Source organism: Miniopterus schreibersii, assembly GCF_964146895.1.
Source record: "Miniopterus schreibersii genome assembly, chromosome: 6".
Taxonomy (NCBI): domain Eukaryota; kingdom Metazoa; phylum Chordata; class Mammalia; order Chiroptera; family Miniopteridae; genus Miniopterus; species Miniopterus schreibersii.
The window spans coordinates 67,308,901-67,327,617 of NC_138107.1; the positions used below are offsets into that span (position 1 = coordinate 67,308,901).

The window sequence follows — 18,717 nt, forward strand, 5'->3', positions numbered from 1 at the left end:
TCGATATGCATAGTTAGGGTCAGTAGTCCTCAGGAAAAGAAAAATTGTTTTTTAACCCAGTATCTATCCAGTCTCCCAGCAAATATTTACTAAGCACTACCAATGTCAGTTTACATTCCTGTTAGAGAAAGACACTGAATATAATGGTGGTGGTATTATTCTTCACAGAAAAATAAAATGGGCCCTGGCTGGTGTGGCTCAGCTGCAGGTGGTTTGGTTCTATTAGCACCAAGAACAGACTCTTAGTCTTTGACCCTTTAATCAGAACAAATATTCCAGTACAGAATTCTCACAAAAGTCTAATTTTTTTTAATTGATTTTTTAGAGAGGGAGGAAGGGAGATGAAGAAGGGAGAAATAGAAACATCCATGAGAGGAACATCGACCAGCTGCCTCCTACGTGCCCTACCCACCCGCAGCTCCCCCAGGAATCGAACCAGCAACCTCTTGGTGCATGGGTCAAAGCTCAACCACTGGGCTGGCCAGGCAAAAGCCTAGTTATTAAACCACTGGGAAAGAATTTCTCTTCACAGCTGTGAATTCCTACAAAGGCAAATTTTCCTTAATTATGAACAATTGCTTTTAGAGACAAATAGCCATGAAAATAGTTTTCAATACATAATTTTTAAATTGGAAGGAAGAAAAAACAAGTCTCCTAAGAATCTGAACCTAGTCCCAAATTTGAGAGGGGTACTGTCTTGTTATAATAAACAGAAAACAATGTCAAAAATGAAGAATAGAAATTACAAAAATAATGCCAAATAGTCTTAGAGATATGAATAGTTAACACTGAACACAATCCTATAAAATAGCTTTTCACAGAATAAACGTAATATATCACAGTTCTAAATTACAACCTGGAATTGAAACAAATGTTAGCTCAGAGCTATTCCTACAATACAGAAAAGGATTATGTCAGAAATAAATTCATTTAGAATCAGCTGAACAAAGAAGTTGATTAAAGCCCTAGATGCTGGGATAGTGGAGATGAACTTATGACAACAAAAGTTATCTCTATAAGCACATTTATATTTGGAATTCTTTGCTTCTAATGAAGAATCCTGATCATCATCTTTATAGCACGTTTTTTTCCTTTGCCACATTTTACAAGGTGAGGTATGTCTTTCTGAATTATATTTTACAACTCTAACAAATCCTGGGGGAACCTTTGTAAAAATACCTGTTGTGATTAAACTGTGACCTCCATTCATTATATATCATATACCTAGGGTGTGTTTGCGTACTGATATACATTTAATATACGTTAGTTAATATGACCAAAAATGTATTAGTGACAAGAGAACACAGGTAGTTTATTCTAACAATGAGAGAAACATGTAACCTTTCACAAAACTCTTTAGTAATCTAAAAATTAATATAACCATACTTTATGAAGAAAATGTCCATCGACAAGATATATCCAAAGATAGAAACTGCTTCCTGATAAACCTTATAGGATTACTTCTAGAGTTTATATGCAGTTACCTGGTACCACCTGTAATGTAAAGGTACATTTATTGCAAAATATAATCTATTAATCTACATAGAAAACTGGAGGGCCTAAATGTTAAAATTTTGAAGACTTACAGCAGACTCAATTTATAAAACCATATTAAACACACTTATTTTGACAAGTAAAAACAATTATAAGTATCTTCTGAATGTTTATTCGTGTAATTACTATTGGCAATGTTTAAAATATCCTGTGACACCTTGTATGAGGGGAAATGAGGAAAGTAATGAAATGTGGATACACTCATTGTTACTACATGGATGTTTCAAGTCAAATAAAAGTGGCAAACTGGGATTGAAACTAAGTCTCTCTGTCTCCAGTGCCTGAGCTCTACCGTTTTTTCCATTTTATTTCCAATTATGTTATATACACTACCTTTCATACTCTAAAGAGGCTCAAGTGTGTAAATCTGTACAGATCGAAAACATTGTACTGGTTCTCCTTAGAGCTAAGCTAGTAGGTCTTAGGAATGGTAACTGAGAACACGGTTTCAGGCACATGTGAAGCATTAGGTTCTACAAGATGCCATTCCTATAAAGCATAGCTATCCCATACTAAAAAGAATTCTAGGGATTCAAGGGTTATTGGTCCCAAATAACTTGATTCCCTAATCAGTCCAGTTACTATAAATCACAGTAAAGATAAGAAAATGTATTTTTACTGGTTAAGAGGATGACTACTACAGCAGTCTCTCTCCATTTTTTTTTTTTTTTTTAGTTTTTTACTTTTCTTTGTATTGCTCCATGTGTTTCCTTGGCTTCTCTCCCCAGGTATTTTGCTAAAATGGATTTGATTTATTTAGTCATTTTGTTAACTTTCTGAATGCTTGGTAATAAAGTAATGGTACAGTTAGCTCAACTGACTAAAATTATCTACTTTAATGATTAACAACAAAATTTGCCCATTGATTTTCCTGTTTATTATTATATAAAATATTTACATTCAGGTGAAAAAAATTTGAGCATATGTTAATTATATCCGTGCAGGAAGGAATGAGATTTTCATCCTACCTGAAATCACAGGCCGTAATAAATTCTGCTCCTCCACCCAATGCCCAGCCTTGAACCAGAGCAACACTTATTAAAGGAAGTCTGTATATTGAAGGAAAAATGAATGTTAACATTTTTAATTTCAATATTAATCTACAAATATTATTTAAAAACTTAACATGCAATATAAACAAAATTATTGAACTATGTTTATACGAAACAAACCTCAAAGGATAGCTTGTGCATCATGAGGAGCAAAACAGCATAATACTGAAGATATACTAATTCATACTAAATGCCATATACATTTATCAAAATACCTCTCTAAATCATTGTACATTTTAAAACTATAGTCAGATTGTAACTTTATTCCAAACAAATGGATGTTTTTGGCTAATATACAGCTCCTGGCACTACTCAACTACTTATTGGCAATCAGGAGTAATTCAATGTAATATTGTCTAAGTTCATTTTTATTGATATCAGGTAATAGCTGGGAAAGTTAAGGCTGTATCCAAAAGGGAGGAAACATGGTAAAGAAGAATGAGCACCGAAACTGTGTTATTAAAAAGGTTCCTATCTTTTCACTACTCACTGAAATGACCTATAGACAATTCCTACATAAAGGAATGGTTCTGTGTTAAAATAAATCTCTTCACCTTTCCTGTTTGCAAAGGCCCACTTTGCAGTGCAAGACTGTGTCCATATAAAAGGTAAGTCTAAAAGGTAAGTCTGAAAGTATGGAACTGCAATGCATAGCTGTAGCTTTAAAGCAACTGAAAATTTCTTAACACACTTCTCCCAACTAAAACTAATTATTTAAAAAAAAACACTTTAAAAAGAGATTTATCTAAGAAAAGTCAAATGCAATAGGGAGACACAGGCAAACAGGAGCCAATACAATGAAAAACGTATTTTAGGATAATAATGCTACCATTCTATTATTCTTTTTAGACTCTCACATACAAAGAACAACAAAAGTACAGTGATGTCCAACTCGTAAGTATGTTATAGCATAGTATGAAGCTAGGAAAATTCTAGGACAAGTGAAATAGGGAAACTAAGACAGTTAAACAGCAGTTTGCAGTCACCTAGTATATCCTATCTTTCCTATACAAAGGACACTTGAGAGTAAATGGTTACATTTCTCCTCCCCAGCCAGAGGGTAAATAGCTTAAATCACCCTACTCAGGGAGACAGACAACAGAAACCCAACTAGTGCTATTTGTCAACCACAGCCAAGGGCAGACAAATTAAGAGAATAAATCTCATTTTGGTACACCAGCATAAAGCTGATGAATATGTTATTGATCCTGCCCTAAGACCTCCCCTAAACACCCAGACTTTAAAATCCCTGAAAATGAAGGTCCCGGTGTGCTCCCCCCCGCAAGGGGAGTACCCCAGAGCCATCTCCTTCCCCCTTCTTCCCTCCCAGGGGACTCCACAAGACAGGCAATGCGCTCTCCCCTCTGCCCCCAGGGGAGCAAGCCAGCACTATCTCCTTCCCCCTTCTTACCTCTAAGGGGCTCCATGAGACTTGCAACCAGGGGAGCAATGGGCAGTGGCAGCTTGTCCTGGCCCTGGACTAACCCCTGAACCTGTCTCCAAGGCCCCCTTTTCTCTGACTTCCCAGTGAGCCAAGGCAGCCCAGCCTAGGCTCTCCTGTTGCATCTTCTATGCCCTTCCTTGTTTCACTGTCCTAAGTATATATTTGCTGCGGCCAATAAATTCTTGCTTTCTTTTCTACACTTTGTCGCTTGATTGAAATCTTTCCCTCAAGAAGACAAGAACCGAGGTCTCCTGCCCGTCTCCCTGGTAACAAGGATACTAAATAAATATGAATTTCCTTAGTTTTTAAGTTGTTTCCAGTTAGAATATAGAAGTAGAGAGCTCAACAGCCCAAATATGTCATCATTTGTAACCCCAAATACAAAGTGAATCCATCTTCCTCACAAACCGGTAGTTCTTGGTTTCTCCAATCCATAGTTCTTTTTCTCTCCTCAGGATACAGACATCACTATACATTCTACTGATTTTGATTAGGTAACCTATATGTGTCATCTCTTGATTGTGTCTTTATCCTGCTCCAATATCAATATTGAACTTTTCCATGTCTATACATATGGCTAGTGTAAGTATAATACATAATTTTCCTAAGTACATATAGCTAGTAATATAAGCTCTTTAGTGAAAAGTGCTATATCTTAAATTCTTTTTCTCTCATGTCTCTTATTTTTTAAAAACCTGCATATATTTCACTAACATTTAATTAATGACTATCCCTGATGGCACAAATAAGTAATTCATCATTAGAATAAATATAATTTGAAGATCAGCTATTACTTTTTTACTGGTGCAACACAGAACAAAGAGCTATTTTTGTCTTTTTAGAAATCATATTTTAAAAAGTAAAATACATTACCTCATCAATCTGGTTAAGGTGTTTTGCATGAACATACATAAGGCCACTCCATCCTTTAAATAAAAATAAACACAAGAGTATAATGCAAACGTACAAGAAATTTTAAAAAACAAAGAAACATGTTCAGGATTTAGAAAGTAATAAAGCCAAAAATACACCTAACTTTTTTTTCATGAGGTTTTCATTTAAAATTCTTTGATGCTATCTACACGCAAATGATGCAGTTTTAGATTTTGTTGATGTTCTAGGACTCACTGAGCTTAGCTTTGCATAAGGTATTAGCAAAGACTTAGAGGTGAGAGTTAGATCGAACACCACAGAAGAGTATGGCGTTCTACTCAGAGTAACATGGAGGGAAGAGACATAGAATACACCCACCTATTTCCCCAAACTCTGCCTGGTCCTCTAAAATATAAACATATAAAAACAATTTCTCAACAGCAATCTGAACACGTTGCCTCTTTTTTGTCATCTCATAGTTTCCTCAGGTCAGTATAACTTCATCTTCAGCCTCTCTCAGGACTCCCCTCAAAGCTTTCTAATAATCTCCTATTTGTTCAGTAATCTGCTCTCTCTCTCTGTAACAAAGGGTATACAAGCACAAAGAGCTAGCGGTTTAAAACTGGAATGATTTATATTCTATTAAAAATCTGTCCAATAGAACCTATTAAATTATCTCAAAGTAATTTTAATAGGCCTATTTTCTATTACTAGATTTACAGTACTAGATTTAAAATTCTGATGAAAGTATCTAGAACTGGTAGAAATGAAAGTGAAGCAGGTGTTAGCCTGTGTACTATTATAATTATCACTCAAAAAATAAGAGTCACAGTAAAAATGTTTAAAAGCAGTATGAAATCATGGTTTATGCCACAGACTCTAGAGCCAAACTGCCTGGGTTTGAATTGGCTCCACTACTAGCTAGTTTGACTTTGGGCAAGATACTTAACCTCTCTGGCCTCTGTCTCCTCATCTGTAAAGTGGTGCTAATAATAGCACCTATTTCATTAGTAATGATTAAATGAGTTACAACACAAAAAGCACTTAGAACAGTGCCTCATGTACGGTAATAGAACAAGAATGTTACCTATTATTACTATCACTAATAGCACTGGCAATCAGATATGCTTTGGCTTTAAATGCATCATAAAGTAGAAATTACATCGTACTAGCCACCACGGCCTGGAAAGAAGAGTTAATTGATTAGATTTGCTCCCAGAGCCATTGAGCAAACAATGCTTAAAGGCTCACGTCTCTTCTTGGAATGAAGAAAATAAGCCAATGAGAGATAAATCCCTACTTGTGACAGAATAAATTAAAAGAAAGGAACCAATGAAAAGCTAGACCCGCACTCTGACAAATGAAAGCTGGAAACTGGGAAATACTAAAAAAAGGTTAGTAGAGATGCTGCAGGAAATGGTATTTTCATCCTTTCTGTATGATTTCCTAAGACCCAACCCTACTTTTCCAGCTTTTCCTTTTATAACAGAAATAAGAAGCACAACACTCAGCCTAAGTGCCAAAGGAACTATTAACATCCTACTTACTCTAAGCCACACTTATCTAAGAGGAAAAATGCCTAATCTGTAAAAGTATCTTATCCTAGAACCGTAAATGAGTCTCTTCTTCTCCCCTAAATGCTTGTTATAAGGACTTATTCCTCAAAATACTTTGAAAGGGCTTAGAGAAAATTATAATAGCTGTATGTAAAATAATAAGTCTAAAATGGGATGTTCGATAGTAGCAAAAGCAAGAAGTTAGACAAGAACTTGGAGGTCACTGTCAAAATTTAAACAACAAGAAATAAGGAGCAATTGATTGGCAGAAAAGTAACAAGGTAGGTCAGGCGGCAGAGGAGGATATTCTTTTTAAACTAGGTTTAAGTTCATAAAGGTTTCCAAAATGTCAGACTTTTCCTTGAGGCATTACACCCATTTAGTGCAAAGTAAGCAGGTTTTTATTTCCCCATATCTTGAAGCTTATAATTGGATTTTGATTATTTTTGCCCTCTGAAAAAAAGACTTACTGTGGTCTACAGAACATCTGTGATATCAAATCCAAGTCTTGTAATTGGGTTAAAACTTACATTAGATTTTTTCCTATTTTATTCTTTTCTCTGTCCCATAATTTTTCAGGGCTAATGCTCATGCTATGCTAATCCATCTCTCTGCTTGGACTTTCTCAACCAAGGATTAATTGCCTAATAGGGACAGCTGAAGTTCTTTTCCTGCTTATTAAACAAAGGACACCAAAATGAAAACAACTTAAGAGACAAGCTACATTAAAAACAAAAGTGGAATGATAAACAGATATAATAAAATGTTGATAATTGCTGATGCTACAATGAGTACATGAGGGTTTCACCGTATTAGTCTCCCTACTTTTGTTCATATTTGTTAATTTTCATTAATAAAATATTTTTTTAAATTGAAAAAATAGAGGCAAAAATATCAACATAACCATCTTTTTTTAAAAAAAAAAAAAAGAAAGCCATTTAATAATCACTTTTGAGTATTTTATTATAATTAGAAAGGAAAGTAATCCAATGCTCAAAAAGCAAATTCATCAAATAAGCAATGCTAATGATGCATCTGCAACAACAAAGAGTAACTGTATTAGATAAAGAAAAGCCTCACGGAGAGAAAGGCTGTTCATAATTAGCCATGTTAAGAGTCTCAGGATATCTTGGCTGTGAGGGGCAGAGGCATTTATATATGCAGCTGCAACTCATACACATATATGAGCCTCAAAAGTCCCCAGGCCATTTTAAATTTCAGTTTTACACATATTTATAGTTATTTATCAGACATATAGAAATGCAGTCTAGCCCTGGCCTGTGTAGTTCAGTGGTTAGAGTGCTGGCCTGCACATGGAAGGGTCTCAGGTTTGATTCCCAGTCAAGAGCATGTACCCGTGTTGCAGGTTTCATTTCCATCCCTGGTCAGGTTACATACAGGAGGCAACCAATCGATGTATCTCTCTCACATCAATGTTTCTCTCTTTCCCCCGCCCCATCACTCTCTCTAAAACTCAAGCGGAAAAATATAACAATAACAAAAAAGAAATAGTCTATATGAGAAACAGGAATATTTATCAGGAACTTTATATATACTGTTTCTAGTGCTTGTTAATTTTAAAATCAAGTGACAAATATACCACATATTTTATATATATTACTGTGTTTCTTAATATTACCCATAAGAGAATTTTACTCAAATAACTTATTTCTATGCTGCACATTTCCTATACTATTAATAGGCAGATTTCATAAAAATCCAAGAAAGGATTCATCTACCCAGGAAAGTGCTTTAAATAAAATAAGGCACGTTAAGTACTGATCTGGGTTCTACACGTGCACATTATAAAGTAACATCACGACTCCAGACTTTCTTGATGGGGCTGGCAGATGTGCACAACTACAAGTGATGAACACTTCCAGTGACATTTTAGCATGGGGCCACACCACCTTAGTTTTTAGCTGCTGATCAAAAGTCAATCTTACTCTACTGCAGGCATTCAAGAGAGCAGATAACCTGGAGAATGTCCACACGAGAAAGGATGGACTTTTTGAAGTGATCCCTTATCTTAAGTCCGTATAAAAACTATACATTTTCCTACACAGCTTAGATCAGACCGACAATATATACATGAAACAATTAGCATGTCTGCACTTCTAGCTTTTATATACATAGGAAGAAAAATCCTGGCTGCATGATCTAAAGAGATAAAAATCACCTTTCATTTTTTTAGGGATGTTTTCCTACTTAACTTATATCAGACCCACAATAATCTATTATCTCATTCTATCTCTACAATGTCTTTTGTGAGCAAGTTAAAGTGTCTAGCAATAAAATCATTCTAGAGATGAAAAATTATAATCAAATGACTTGCAGGTCACATTTAATTATTAGTAGAGCTTGGGCAAGAATCCAATTCAATTCTCTAGCTTAGTGGTCTAACCATTCAGACACATTACAAATTTAACTCTAGTGGTGCTATAAATTATGAATCATCTCATGGATAATATTAATTAATATCAAGACCTTTGAAATAAAAATAGCTACATTTTTCTTACACTGCACTAGGAGGCACTTTAAATACATTATCTTGAATCCTCACAATAGTTTTGTGAAATATATAATTCTCATTTATAGATTAGGAGAATAAGACTTAGAAAGATTGATTGCCCAATAACAGAAGTGTTGAAACCAGCATTCAAATCCAAGTCTATCAAAATTACCCAGAGAGAACTCTTGTCTCACATATTTATGCAAACAGATTATATACTACATAGAGTGGTGTGAGAATTGTGGAATGCTATTAAAATATTATTACCTAAATACAGCCCATATCTATAATTAAATGGCAACAGATACTTTTTTCCTTTTTCTTTTCATTTCTCTGTCTCTCTCTCTCATTTTGTTATTGTCTGTTTTTTGGTTTTGGCCTAGGGGCTATATGTGGAAGCCTTGAATTCAAGAAAAAGAAGTTCCTTGGAAGACTGATGATGGAAGATGATTAGGATTATTTTTCTATCGGGGTAATCATTCAAAGCAAAATTTTAAATTATCATTTGTTGAAGTCTGCTATGTACCAAAGTATCAAAGCTACATTTGATACTTTATATTATACCTCATATAAAATTCCTTATCAGGAGATGCTAAGAGGCTTCCACTTAAAAGAATTCAAATTATTGCTGGGCTTAATAATGTACTTTGGTTATTACTAATCTTCCTGTCCTTCCTTTTTTGCCCCCCTCCAGTTACTTCACACTATTGCAACCTCATCTTTAAGAAGCAAAACAAAAACTCTGATCCTTGGAAAGCTATTAAAGAATAGCTGTCATCATAATAACCATGTAAGTAAAATATAAATATCTCAGCCATAGCTGTCTGATAAACATGTAGAACTAAGAGCATAATTCATATATACTTGCCTCTGGAGTTCCTAGTGCTTTCACAGCATTCAGATCAGATCCTGAGGAGAATGTATTTTTTGCCCCACGAACAATGAGACCTCTCCCCTCTGTCCAATTTTCCAATTCAATCACTTTTTCCAAAAGTTGTAGCATCATAACACCTGCCAGATAGGGAAGGGAGAGTCACAGACAGCTAAGATACTGAAAAAACAGAGATAATTTAGAAAGCATAAGTGGTCAAACTAGACTCTTACATCATATAGTATACAAATATTTACTGAATGTCAAATACCTATTGTGTTGGTACTATGAAGTATATACAAAAAAGGTATACATAACAGCCCTGGCCTTAAAAGTTCACAATTTGTTAGTGATATCCTTCTATATATATATCTTAATTAAGAAATCACACAAACATGTGGTTATGTGGAAAGATGAGAATTATCATACATGTCCTAGGAATAGGGACATTGGGATCAATACTGTGGGATATGGTTTTAAGAAAATATTGTTTGCTTAGGGTAAAAATGAAATATAGGCTTGACTTCACAGCAGTACACATTAAGTGTCTTAGTCAACAAGCTCACAACAAGAGGTATGCCTATATCCCTAATTCAAATATAGTATTTGCCTACCAGAAGACTATGAGATCTTATGATATATTGGGCACATGGTATACAAAACAAAGGTGACATTCCTACCCTACTCACATCAAAACTAGTATAACAGGATGCCAGTGCAGGAAAGGGGAGCTAAATATCTTATTCCATGGCTGACAAATTGTGCTGAGGCCAAAGCATACAATGGAAGCGCTTCACAGAATGTCAATAAAATGCCTACCAACCATCAATTCTATGATTTATAGGTTAGATTGTTAGCTTGATATCATTCCAAAATTCTACTGGAGCTTCTTTATAATGGACAAATTTAAAATGGAAACAGCAGAGACTGTCATTCTTTTAATACGCTTATCTGCGTAAATCTTCCAAGTTCATAAAGTTCAAAATGCTTTCTGCATGATTAAATTTACATTTTTCTCAGATTAAGAAGATGGTTCAGAAGCCAATATGAAGATCATAACAGAAGGTTAAAATTGGCAAAATCTGTACCACAAGGTTTCAAAACTTACTATATATAGCCCACTAAACTACGTTCATTTCTTTGAAATATAAACCCCATTGCATCAAGAAGTATTATTTTCTTTGCCAATTTCTGAAGTAACCAGGAGTGAAGAGGTCCAACAGTGAATGTTAAACTAATGTTATTGATTCACAAATGACTAAACTATCCTAATTGCTAATTATGACTTAGTTGAATCGGCAGACCTTCCAAGGATGTCGTAAGTGCTTTAGAAATATAGTTCTTGCTCACAAAAGATTTATAGTCTAACAGGTTTTTTTTAACAGAAAAACACACACTTATAGTGAGAATAAATCTACATAGGTAAATATGAATCTCCAGTCATCCCTAATATTTAAGCTTCAAAAAAGAAAATAATGCTGGTCTTGAGTATGAGAAATCTATACCAGCAGTTAATCTTGAACTCATCTTTTTGACTTTGTAAAATACATGTTAAGAGTTGAGAGGGACCTTAAAGAGTATCTGGTTGGGTGATTTTCAAACAAGGGCCTTAGTGGTTGTGTGGTATGGGGCTCATTGATCATCTCCCGACCCCCACCAAAAACACCATTATACATTAATGTAGCTCTTTTTGTATCAGTTTTAAATATTGGGTGTCAAATTAACATGTTTCCATTTGAATAAAAAGTTTTACTAGGATAAGTTATTTGTATCTACTCAGTAGTAAATTAAAACTATTAATCTAATCTAATTCTTTACAGCAGTTTACCTTTCTATTTTTCCCAGGCTATTATTAATTTCCTAGGTTTTTATTCTCTGAACTCATTGAAGGTACAAAACTTCACTGTCCACTAAAGTAGATACCACCACATATAGGTACTAGTGAGCATGTGAAATGTAGCTAGTCCAAATTGAGGCATGCAGTAAGGGTATAATACACACCAGATTTCAAAGACTTGGTATTTAAAAAAAGGAAAATACCTGTTAATTTTTTATATCAGTCACGTGTTAAAATATTTTGAATATACTAGGTTAAGTAAAATATATTATTAACATTAACTTTACCTGTTTCTTCTACTTTTTAAATTATGGCTACTACAAAATTTTAAATTACATACGTGGCTCATATTTGTGTCTTGTCTTATATTGCTATTGGTTCACACTGAGACATCTCTGAATTCTGAGTGGAAAGAAAAGGCATCTCTAGTTTAAAGACCCCACCATTAATAATTTATAGTTTACAGTCTCCTGAATTATGTCTATAGGTATGATTATATATAGATACATGAAAATGTATTCAGATATTTCTGAGTCCAATATTTCAAATGTTACTACAAAATATAATTCCCCCCATGAAGTATATAACTGACAAATAGAAAAATTGCCAAAATCACCTTGAAATACAAGGGCTGGGTAGTCAGCAAGGTTATACATTAGTTCTTGCATAACATCATGGTAGCATAATTCAAATTTGAGCTTTGGAAAAAAATTACAAATTACCATTATCCTGGACCTTCAGGTCTCTTAAATATAAAATTTCTTATATACTAAGAGTTGCTGCCAGGCAAACACAAGGTATTTACCAGTATCTGAGTTAGGGAAGGAGAAACAAATAGGCAAGTGCAGTGTTTTCATTGATTATTGGAATTGCATAGTTAAAATCACAGTCATTTCAATTCACAAAAAAAGAAAATTTAAGCTAAAGAGTCATTTCTTTTTTCATTTATAGGTTTTTCCCTTTAGTTTTTAAAAATCTCTGAAACCACTTTTCCTTTGTCTCCCAGTGACATTAGCTGAACACAAACAAATGAAGTGATTAAGCAGGTAATAAATTTCAATGGAAAAAATAATCAAGATTAATTTGACAGTTTCCTTCACAGCAGCATCTGCATTCCCAGATTTTTTTTTTAAAGAAAAACATTAAATTTCCATCATTAGTAAAAATGTTCCCGGTTCACGTTATAAGTTTTGTTTTGTTTTCATGTTCTACAAAGAGTACCATGACTTTCAAGAATTATGTCACCAGAGTAAGGATAAGAGTCATGTAACAGCAGATAAGATTTAGTGTCATTCTTCAACAAGCAAAAGAAAGCTCTCTTTACCTGAGAAGGCATTCCTTTTACTTGGATTGTTCAGAGTAAGAATGCCAATGCCATTGTCTTCCTTCTGAAGGTCAACGGATCCACCAGGAAACTGCTGAAGTTTTTTTTTTACTTCTTCCTCATGGAAGCCATGAGATGTATTATAAAGTGACAATCCCGTTTGATGTAGCAATTTTGTCCTTATAGGCATAGATGATGTCTTCAAAAGACTTGCTGCCATTTCTGGAAAAGACATAAGCATACAGTAGTCCAGATGAACAGACACTGTTGTAATACTTTTTTGTTAATAGACCTTTCTGTTTAATTGGGAGTACTTACCCACTTCTAAAAGCACTCTTTGAAGAGATGGTGAGTATGGAATTCCTTTCCTTTTCCCCCTTTCTCAAACCAAATAATTCACAAAGTATATTATTTCAGTATACCACCAAGGTATGATGACATAGTTACAATGCATTTACTAGGACCTAATACACTAGGAAGGTTTAGAAGAACGTTGCTGCTCCGTATTTAGCACCATCTCCTGACTTCATGCAATCTTTCTGACAGTAGTTCTTTTTCCAACTCTTTAACTTTTCCAAAATTTAAGAATTCAGTCCAAATGTCCACTTAGAAACAGTCTCAATGCAAAAATGTTACAAGAACAATCCGGTTCTCTAACAGAAATTTGATTCTTAGCATTATCCTTACTTTATGTAATATTTTCAATGAAAAAGCTGGAAGGGGTCCTGAGGAAAGCAGCGAAAGAAATAGAAATGTGTCTGTGCTTTCTGTATTCCCCAGGGTCCTGTCACCCTTCTTTCTATCTTGGGTAATCTCAAGTCTGCCCACAAGCTTAGCTTTTCTTTTTTCTTTTCTTTTCTTTTCTTTCTTTTCTTTTCTTTCCTTTTCTTTTCTCTTTTCTTTTCTTTCTTTTCTTTTTTTCTTTTCTTTCCTTTTCTTTTCTAAATATATCTTTATTAATTTCAGAGAGACAAAAGGAGAGAGAGAGAAAGAGATAGAAGCATCAATGATGAGAGAGTCGTTGATTGGCTGCCTCCTGCACGCTCCTGACTGGGGATCAAGCCCGCAACCTGGGCATGTGCCCTGACCAGGAATTGAACCCCGATCGCCTAGATCCTAGGTCGATGCTCAACCGCAGAGCCACGCCCGGCCAGGCACAAGCTTTTCTTATGTAAGCATTGCCGTTGAAATAAAACACATTCAGAAAAGTATACAGCTCCATGAACTTCCACGAGATGAATACATTTAAATAATGGCACTCAGCAGATAACATGAATCTCAGGTTTATTGTGCCACCTTCCAAGCACCACTCCAAATAAGGATGACAACTATCTTGACTTCTAATATCCAAGAATGTTTGCCTGCTTTGAATTTTATATAAATTGAATATGGTATACTTTTGTGTCTGATTTCAACTATGTTTGTGACATCCATTACTGTTATTGTGTGGACTTATAGTCAAAAGATTCTCCCTCCCTCCTTCTCTCTCTCTAATATGTCCACACTTGCTTTTACCTGGAGTATGCTCTATGCATGTTTTGCCCCTGGGGACATGTCAGATGTACAAAAGACAACTCAACTAAAAATTAAATTGAGGCAGAGGTCTTGATGTTTTTCACAATGACCATGACTTCAGTATAAAAGAAATGTGCCAAAGAAACCCAGTAAGGAGTTGGATGGCTATTTTAAAAAAATTAACTTGCCTAAGTTTCCACAATATTCTGTTTGAGGAAAAGAACAAAGAATTAAACAAGAAAATAATGGCCCGGCCGGGTGTGGCTCAGCGGTTCAGCATCGACTAGGATCCAGGCGATCGGGTTCGATTCCTGGTCAGGGCACACGCCTAGGTTGCGGGCTCGATCCCCAGTCAGGGGCGAGCAGGAGGCAGCCAATCAATGACCTTCTCATCATTGATGTTTCTATCTCTCTCTCTTCCTCTCCTTTCCTCTATCTGAAATCAATAAAGATATATTTAAAAAAATAAAATAATGGAATATGATTCATAAAATCATTAGCATTTTAAATTATTAATGTGGGATAATAGAATCAATAAACAATATATCTTCTCTCATTGTAATGAGTCTCTTCTGTCTTCATACGTTATCCCTCCTTCCTATCCAGCACCACAAAGACAACTGGTATAGATGTCATCAGATCTATTTCTCCTTATCTTTAAATCATTACTATAAGGTCCCTGGCAACCCGAGTCCAAAACTCCCACCTTGGTATGAGCAGTCACAGAGGCAGGAACTTGGTGACACACACGGATGCCAGAACTTGGCAACCTACAAACCACAAAGTGACCACAAGCCCTTGCCAAACCATAGAGTCCGACTAAGCGCTATAAAAAAGTCTCTACCTCCTCAAGGGGATGACTGCCCATTGAGCCTCACCCCACCTGAAACGGGGGTGGGGGGGTGGGGGTGGGGGGTGGGTCAATAAATCTGTTTTTAACTCTCAACAAGCCTCGCATCTCTCTCCTTTGGCAAATCCCCCTAATGATTACAAATTTAAATATTCATGTAACTAATATTATACCTCATTAGACATCTTTGATATGCTGATTTTTCCAAGTAAGCCTTATAAGTACTTCATGTAGCCCTCTCTCTATTAATTCCACATGTTCTCTCCTCTCCCCTCACTTAATCCCCCTTCGCTAACTCTCCCTTCTTTTCTCTCCTCTTTTCATATTCCCTTGTCTGTGCCACAAAATAATACCATGAAAACTCAAGGGTCCTGCTTAAGCCTACCAGATTTGCTGACCTCTGTTTAGGAAACCAATTCCAGAAATTTGATAATAGCCTATATGTACACTTTCATCCCAATTCTAATTTCAGAGACAAAGACTTCAGTGCTGAGGAGATGACAAGATGTTAGCTACTACAGTACCTGAAAGTACAAGTGAAGGAACAAGTGTTAAGATTCAAATTTTGTATAAACATGGAGTTAAGCCATCCGAATTGTGAATTAGTTTTAGAATACATGAACAGGTTCTAAGGCATTTACAACTTTTATAAACTTTCTTCAGGGCAAAGTGAAAGTTTAAAACTTATGCAGAATGCTTTGCTGTCCAGCCTCAAGTGGATTCGGTCCAGCAGAATGAGCTCACAACCACACCACAGGAAAAGGGAAAGAGAAGGGAGCCCCATGAACATCTGAGATCAAAGGTGTCTCTCCTTTTTTTTAACAGTTCTGCAAAAGTGATCAAAGAGTTCCCCTCTCTGCACAGGGTATAAGCTAGCTATTCTCTTAAAACCCATTTTACACGTTCTGAAATTTAGTAAACCCAAAAATTAACATAAATGTATATTCAATAAGAAAACAATTAGCCTAAGGTAGGTAGCAAACAACAAAAAATCAGAAATATTCTATTTCAGTCAATATATGACGTCTTTTTCAAGTTTTGATTTGGTTTTAGGCTGTCATTATATAATGTACCGTGCAAGTTTCATTGCACGCCACACACATCCCTCTTTATCATACAGCCAAAAGTAACTTCCTTCAGTTCCTAAAATCCTTTAGGTTTTCTCTTCATTCCAAGCCCCTTGGAATGTGATTCCTCACCTGTTACACTTTTCTCTTCCTCAGAGTAACTCCAGATCATCTCCTTTAATACTCTAGACTACAATAAAATACTTAAACGTCTGTTCTCATTTATATTCTTTATTAGCACTCACTCACACTTTCCCATAATTAACCAAATCTAGATTTAACTGCAGGAAGTCATTTACATGTCTAGAATAGTGCTTGACAAACATCTACCAATAATAAATTGGCATACAAGGCTTAAGAATCCATAATGCCAAGGAGGCTTAAAAATCTGTCCACAAACCAACTCTCCACCTACCCTGTTTATTACTCCCACCACTCACCCTGTTTAGACTCCATTCCTCTTTGCAAGCTGGTTTCTCTTAGTGGAATGATGATCACTGCCTGTGCTCCACCTGAGGGTTACACACTCATCTTTCAAGTCAGACAGGGAAAAATTTAAAGCGAAGGTCAGCTGTTTGATCTAGTAACTATGCTTCTCCCTCCCCCAGCAGATTTCACAATTTCTCTTTCCCCTAAAGCTTATTTCTTCCAAGAGAGTTACAAGTCTTCACAGAAGGGGGTCCTTTGTTATTACAGTCCATGTCGCTCATCTCTATAGTCTAGCACCTAGAGCACTAGTTGGTAAACAGTAGGCTGTCAGATGTTTCCGAAGTGAGGGGAAAAGGGGGGGGGGGGGGGTAAGTAATTTAGGTAATCTGTGGTTTTGATCCCCTACATTTGTGACCTTGTATGTGTGCAACAATAAAAGGATTCTTGAAGCTCAAAAAAAAAACTCTAGAACACATTCCAAAAATGAGTTGGACAGACTTTTTTGTTGTTGGAAAGTTGGCTGCACGAAACAAATGACGCAGTTTTGGTTAAGCAAAGTAACTTAATAGCTAGGTAGTGAAAAGAACAATTCTAGGGGTCTTTGGGAACATTACCTGCCCAGGATTGCACAGCGGCAAACGAAATCAAAACTCTGCCATTACGTAAATATTCCCTTCAGCCAAAGCCCCAAAGGCCAAGCCAACTCTGGGCCATCCTCCACCTACACAAGGTTGGCTATGTGGCCCCAGCCAATTCGATATTTTCTGTCTCTTACTTTTTCTTGATTCTTTGTTCTATAAAAACTTGGAGCCTTCCGCCCACTCTGCAGTTCTCGGAAAGGAGGCTTTCTTTTCATGACAGTCTGAAAAGAAATACTTTGCATCAACTAGACTTTCTCTAGTCATTTACTATAACACTACTTAGCACAGGGCCTGGAAAGTACTCTTAAAGCAGTGCGTTGAAATGATGCCTCCTAATTCAGCTATTTCTCCACGTTCTCAAGAAAGTTTCTCCCACCCGCTCCCTCACCTGGCAAATCCAGCGGCGGCGCGGGGCGCTGCGCCCCCCGGGCCAGCGGGGGCAGGGGCGGCGCCGCGGCTCACACGCCCCGCGCCGGCGCCCGGGCAAGTCCCGGTCGGGAAGTCACGCGGGAAACGCTAAAGTGGAGCGCACTGCGCCACGCCGGGTGGTCTCAGACCACACTGAAAACACAGCCCCTACCTAAAGTCCCAGAGGCAGCCCGCCGCCGACTTTCCCGCCGCTCTCCTTCGCTACTCCGCCGCTTCGCCCGACCCTCTTCCGCTCCCACACGGCCCGCTTCCGCTTCCGCTGCCTCGCGCCCCTCTTCCGCTCTCGGGCACCCTCCCCCTTCCTTCCCCCCCCCGCCCCCTCCCCCTCCGCCGCCAGCCCAGCTGAGCCGGCCTCCGGGTCCGGAGCGAGTGCGGGACCCGGGACGCCTGTTGCACGTGCTGCGTGTTTTCGGTGGTGCGACAGAGGGTCAGAGCTGGTGCAGGGAAGCTGCCAAACGCCCTTTGTTTTCAGGCTCCGCTGTTAGCTTCGGAAAGATGGAAGTGATGAAGGAAGGGGCTAACTTGCTTGGCCACGGAGAAGATCCACAGCATCCCCACTGGCAGCGAACCTGGGAGGACAGCATGAGCACCCAGAAAATTCGCAGAAAAATTCCTGTGCCCTGAGTGAAATGTGGGATCAGGAAGCCGGGAGAGGCCGCGCACACAAGGTTAATGTCAGGAGCCATCTATGGATTTCTCTCTCAGGCACTAGATTGCCTGCCTTTGCACGATTATATAAACCTCTCAGACTTTTGCCACAACA

The 18,717-nt window shown here is 37.0% G+C and overlaps 1 protein-coding gene across 11 annotated transcripts in view; it reads right to left on the minus strand.

Moving 5' to 3' along the window:
* The window catches only part of ECHDC1 (ethylmalonyl-CoA decarboxylase 1), a 27,442-nt gene extending 9,199 nt beyond the window's left edge, over positions 1-18,243 (minus strand). For 3 of the 11 annotated variants that reach the window (XM_081141213.1, XM_081141211.1, XM_081141210.1), the window contains exons 1-5: positions 18,106-18,243; positions 13,024-13,245; positions 9,860-10,002; positions 4,924-4,976; positions 2,523-2,603 (exon numbers count right to left, since the gene is read on the minus strand). In XM_081141213.1, the coding sequence (XP_080997339.1) occupies positions 2,523-2,603; positions 4,924-4,976; positions 9,860-10,002; positions 13,024-13,243 (497 nt within the window). In that variant the 5' untranslated portion in view covers positions 13,244-13,245; positions 18,106-18,243. Of the gene's footprint in view, positions 1-2,522; positions 2,604-4,923; positions 4,977-9,859; positions 10,003-13,023; positions 13,246-13,341; positions 13,405-16,895; positions 16,987-17,659; positions 17,747-17,913 lie in introns of those variants that run through there. The other 8 variants (XM_081141214.1, XM_081141218.1, XM_081141216.1 and 5 more) reach the window with 8 other exon arrangements.
* Positions 18,244-18,717: the final 474 nt, after the last annotated feature.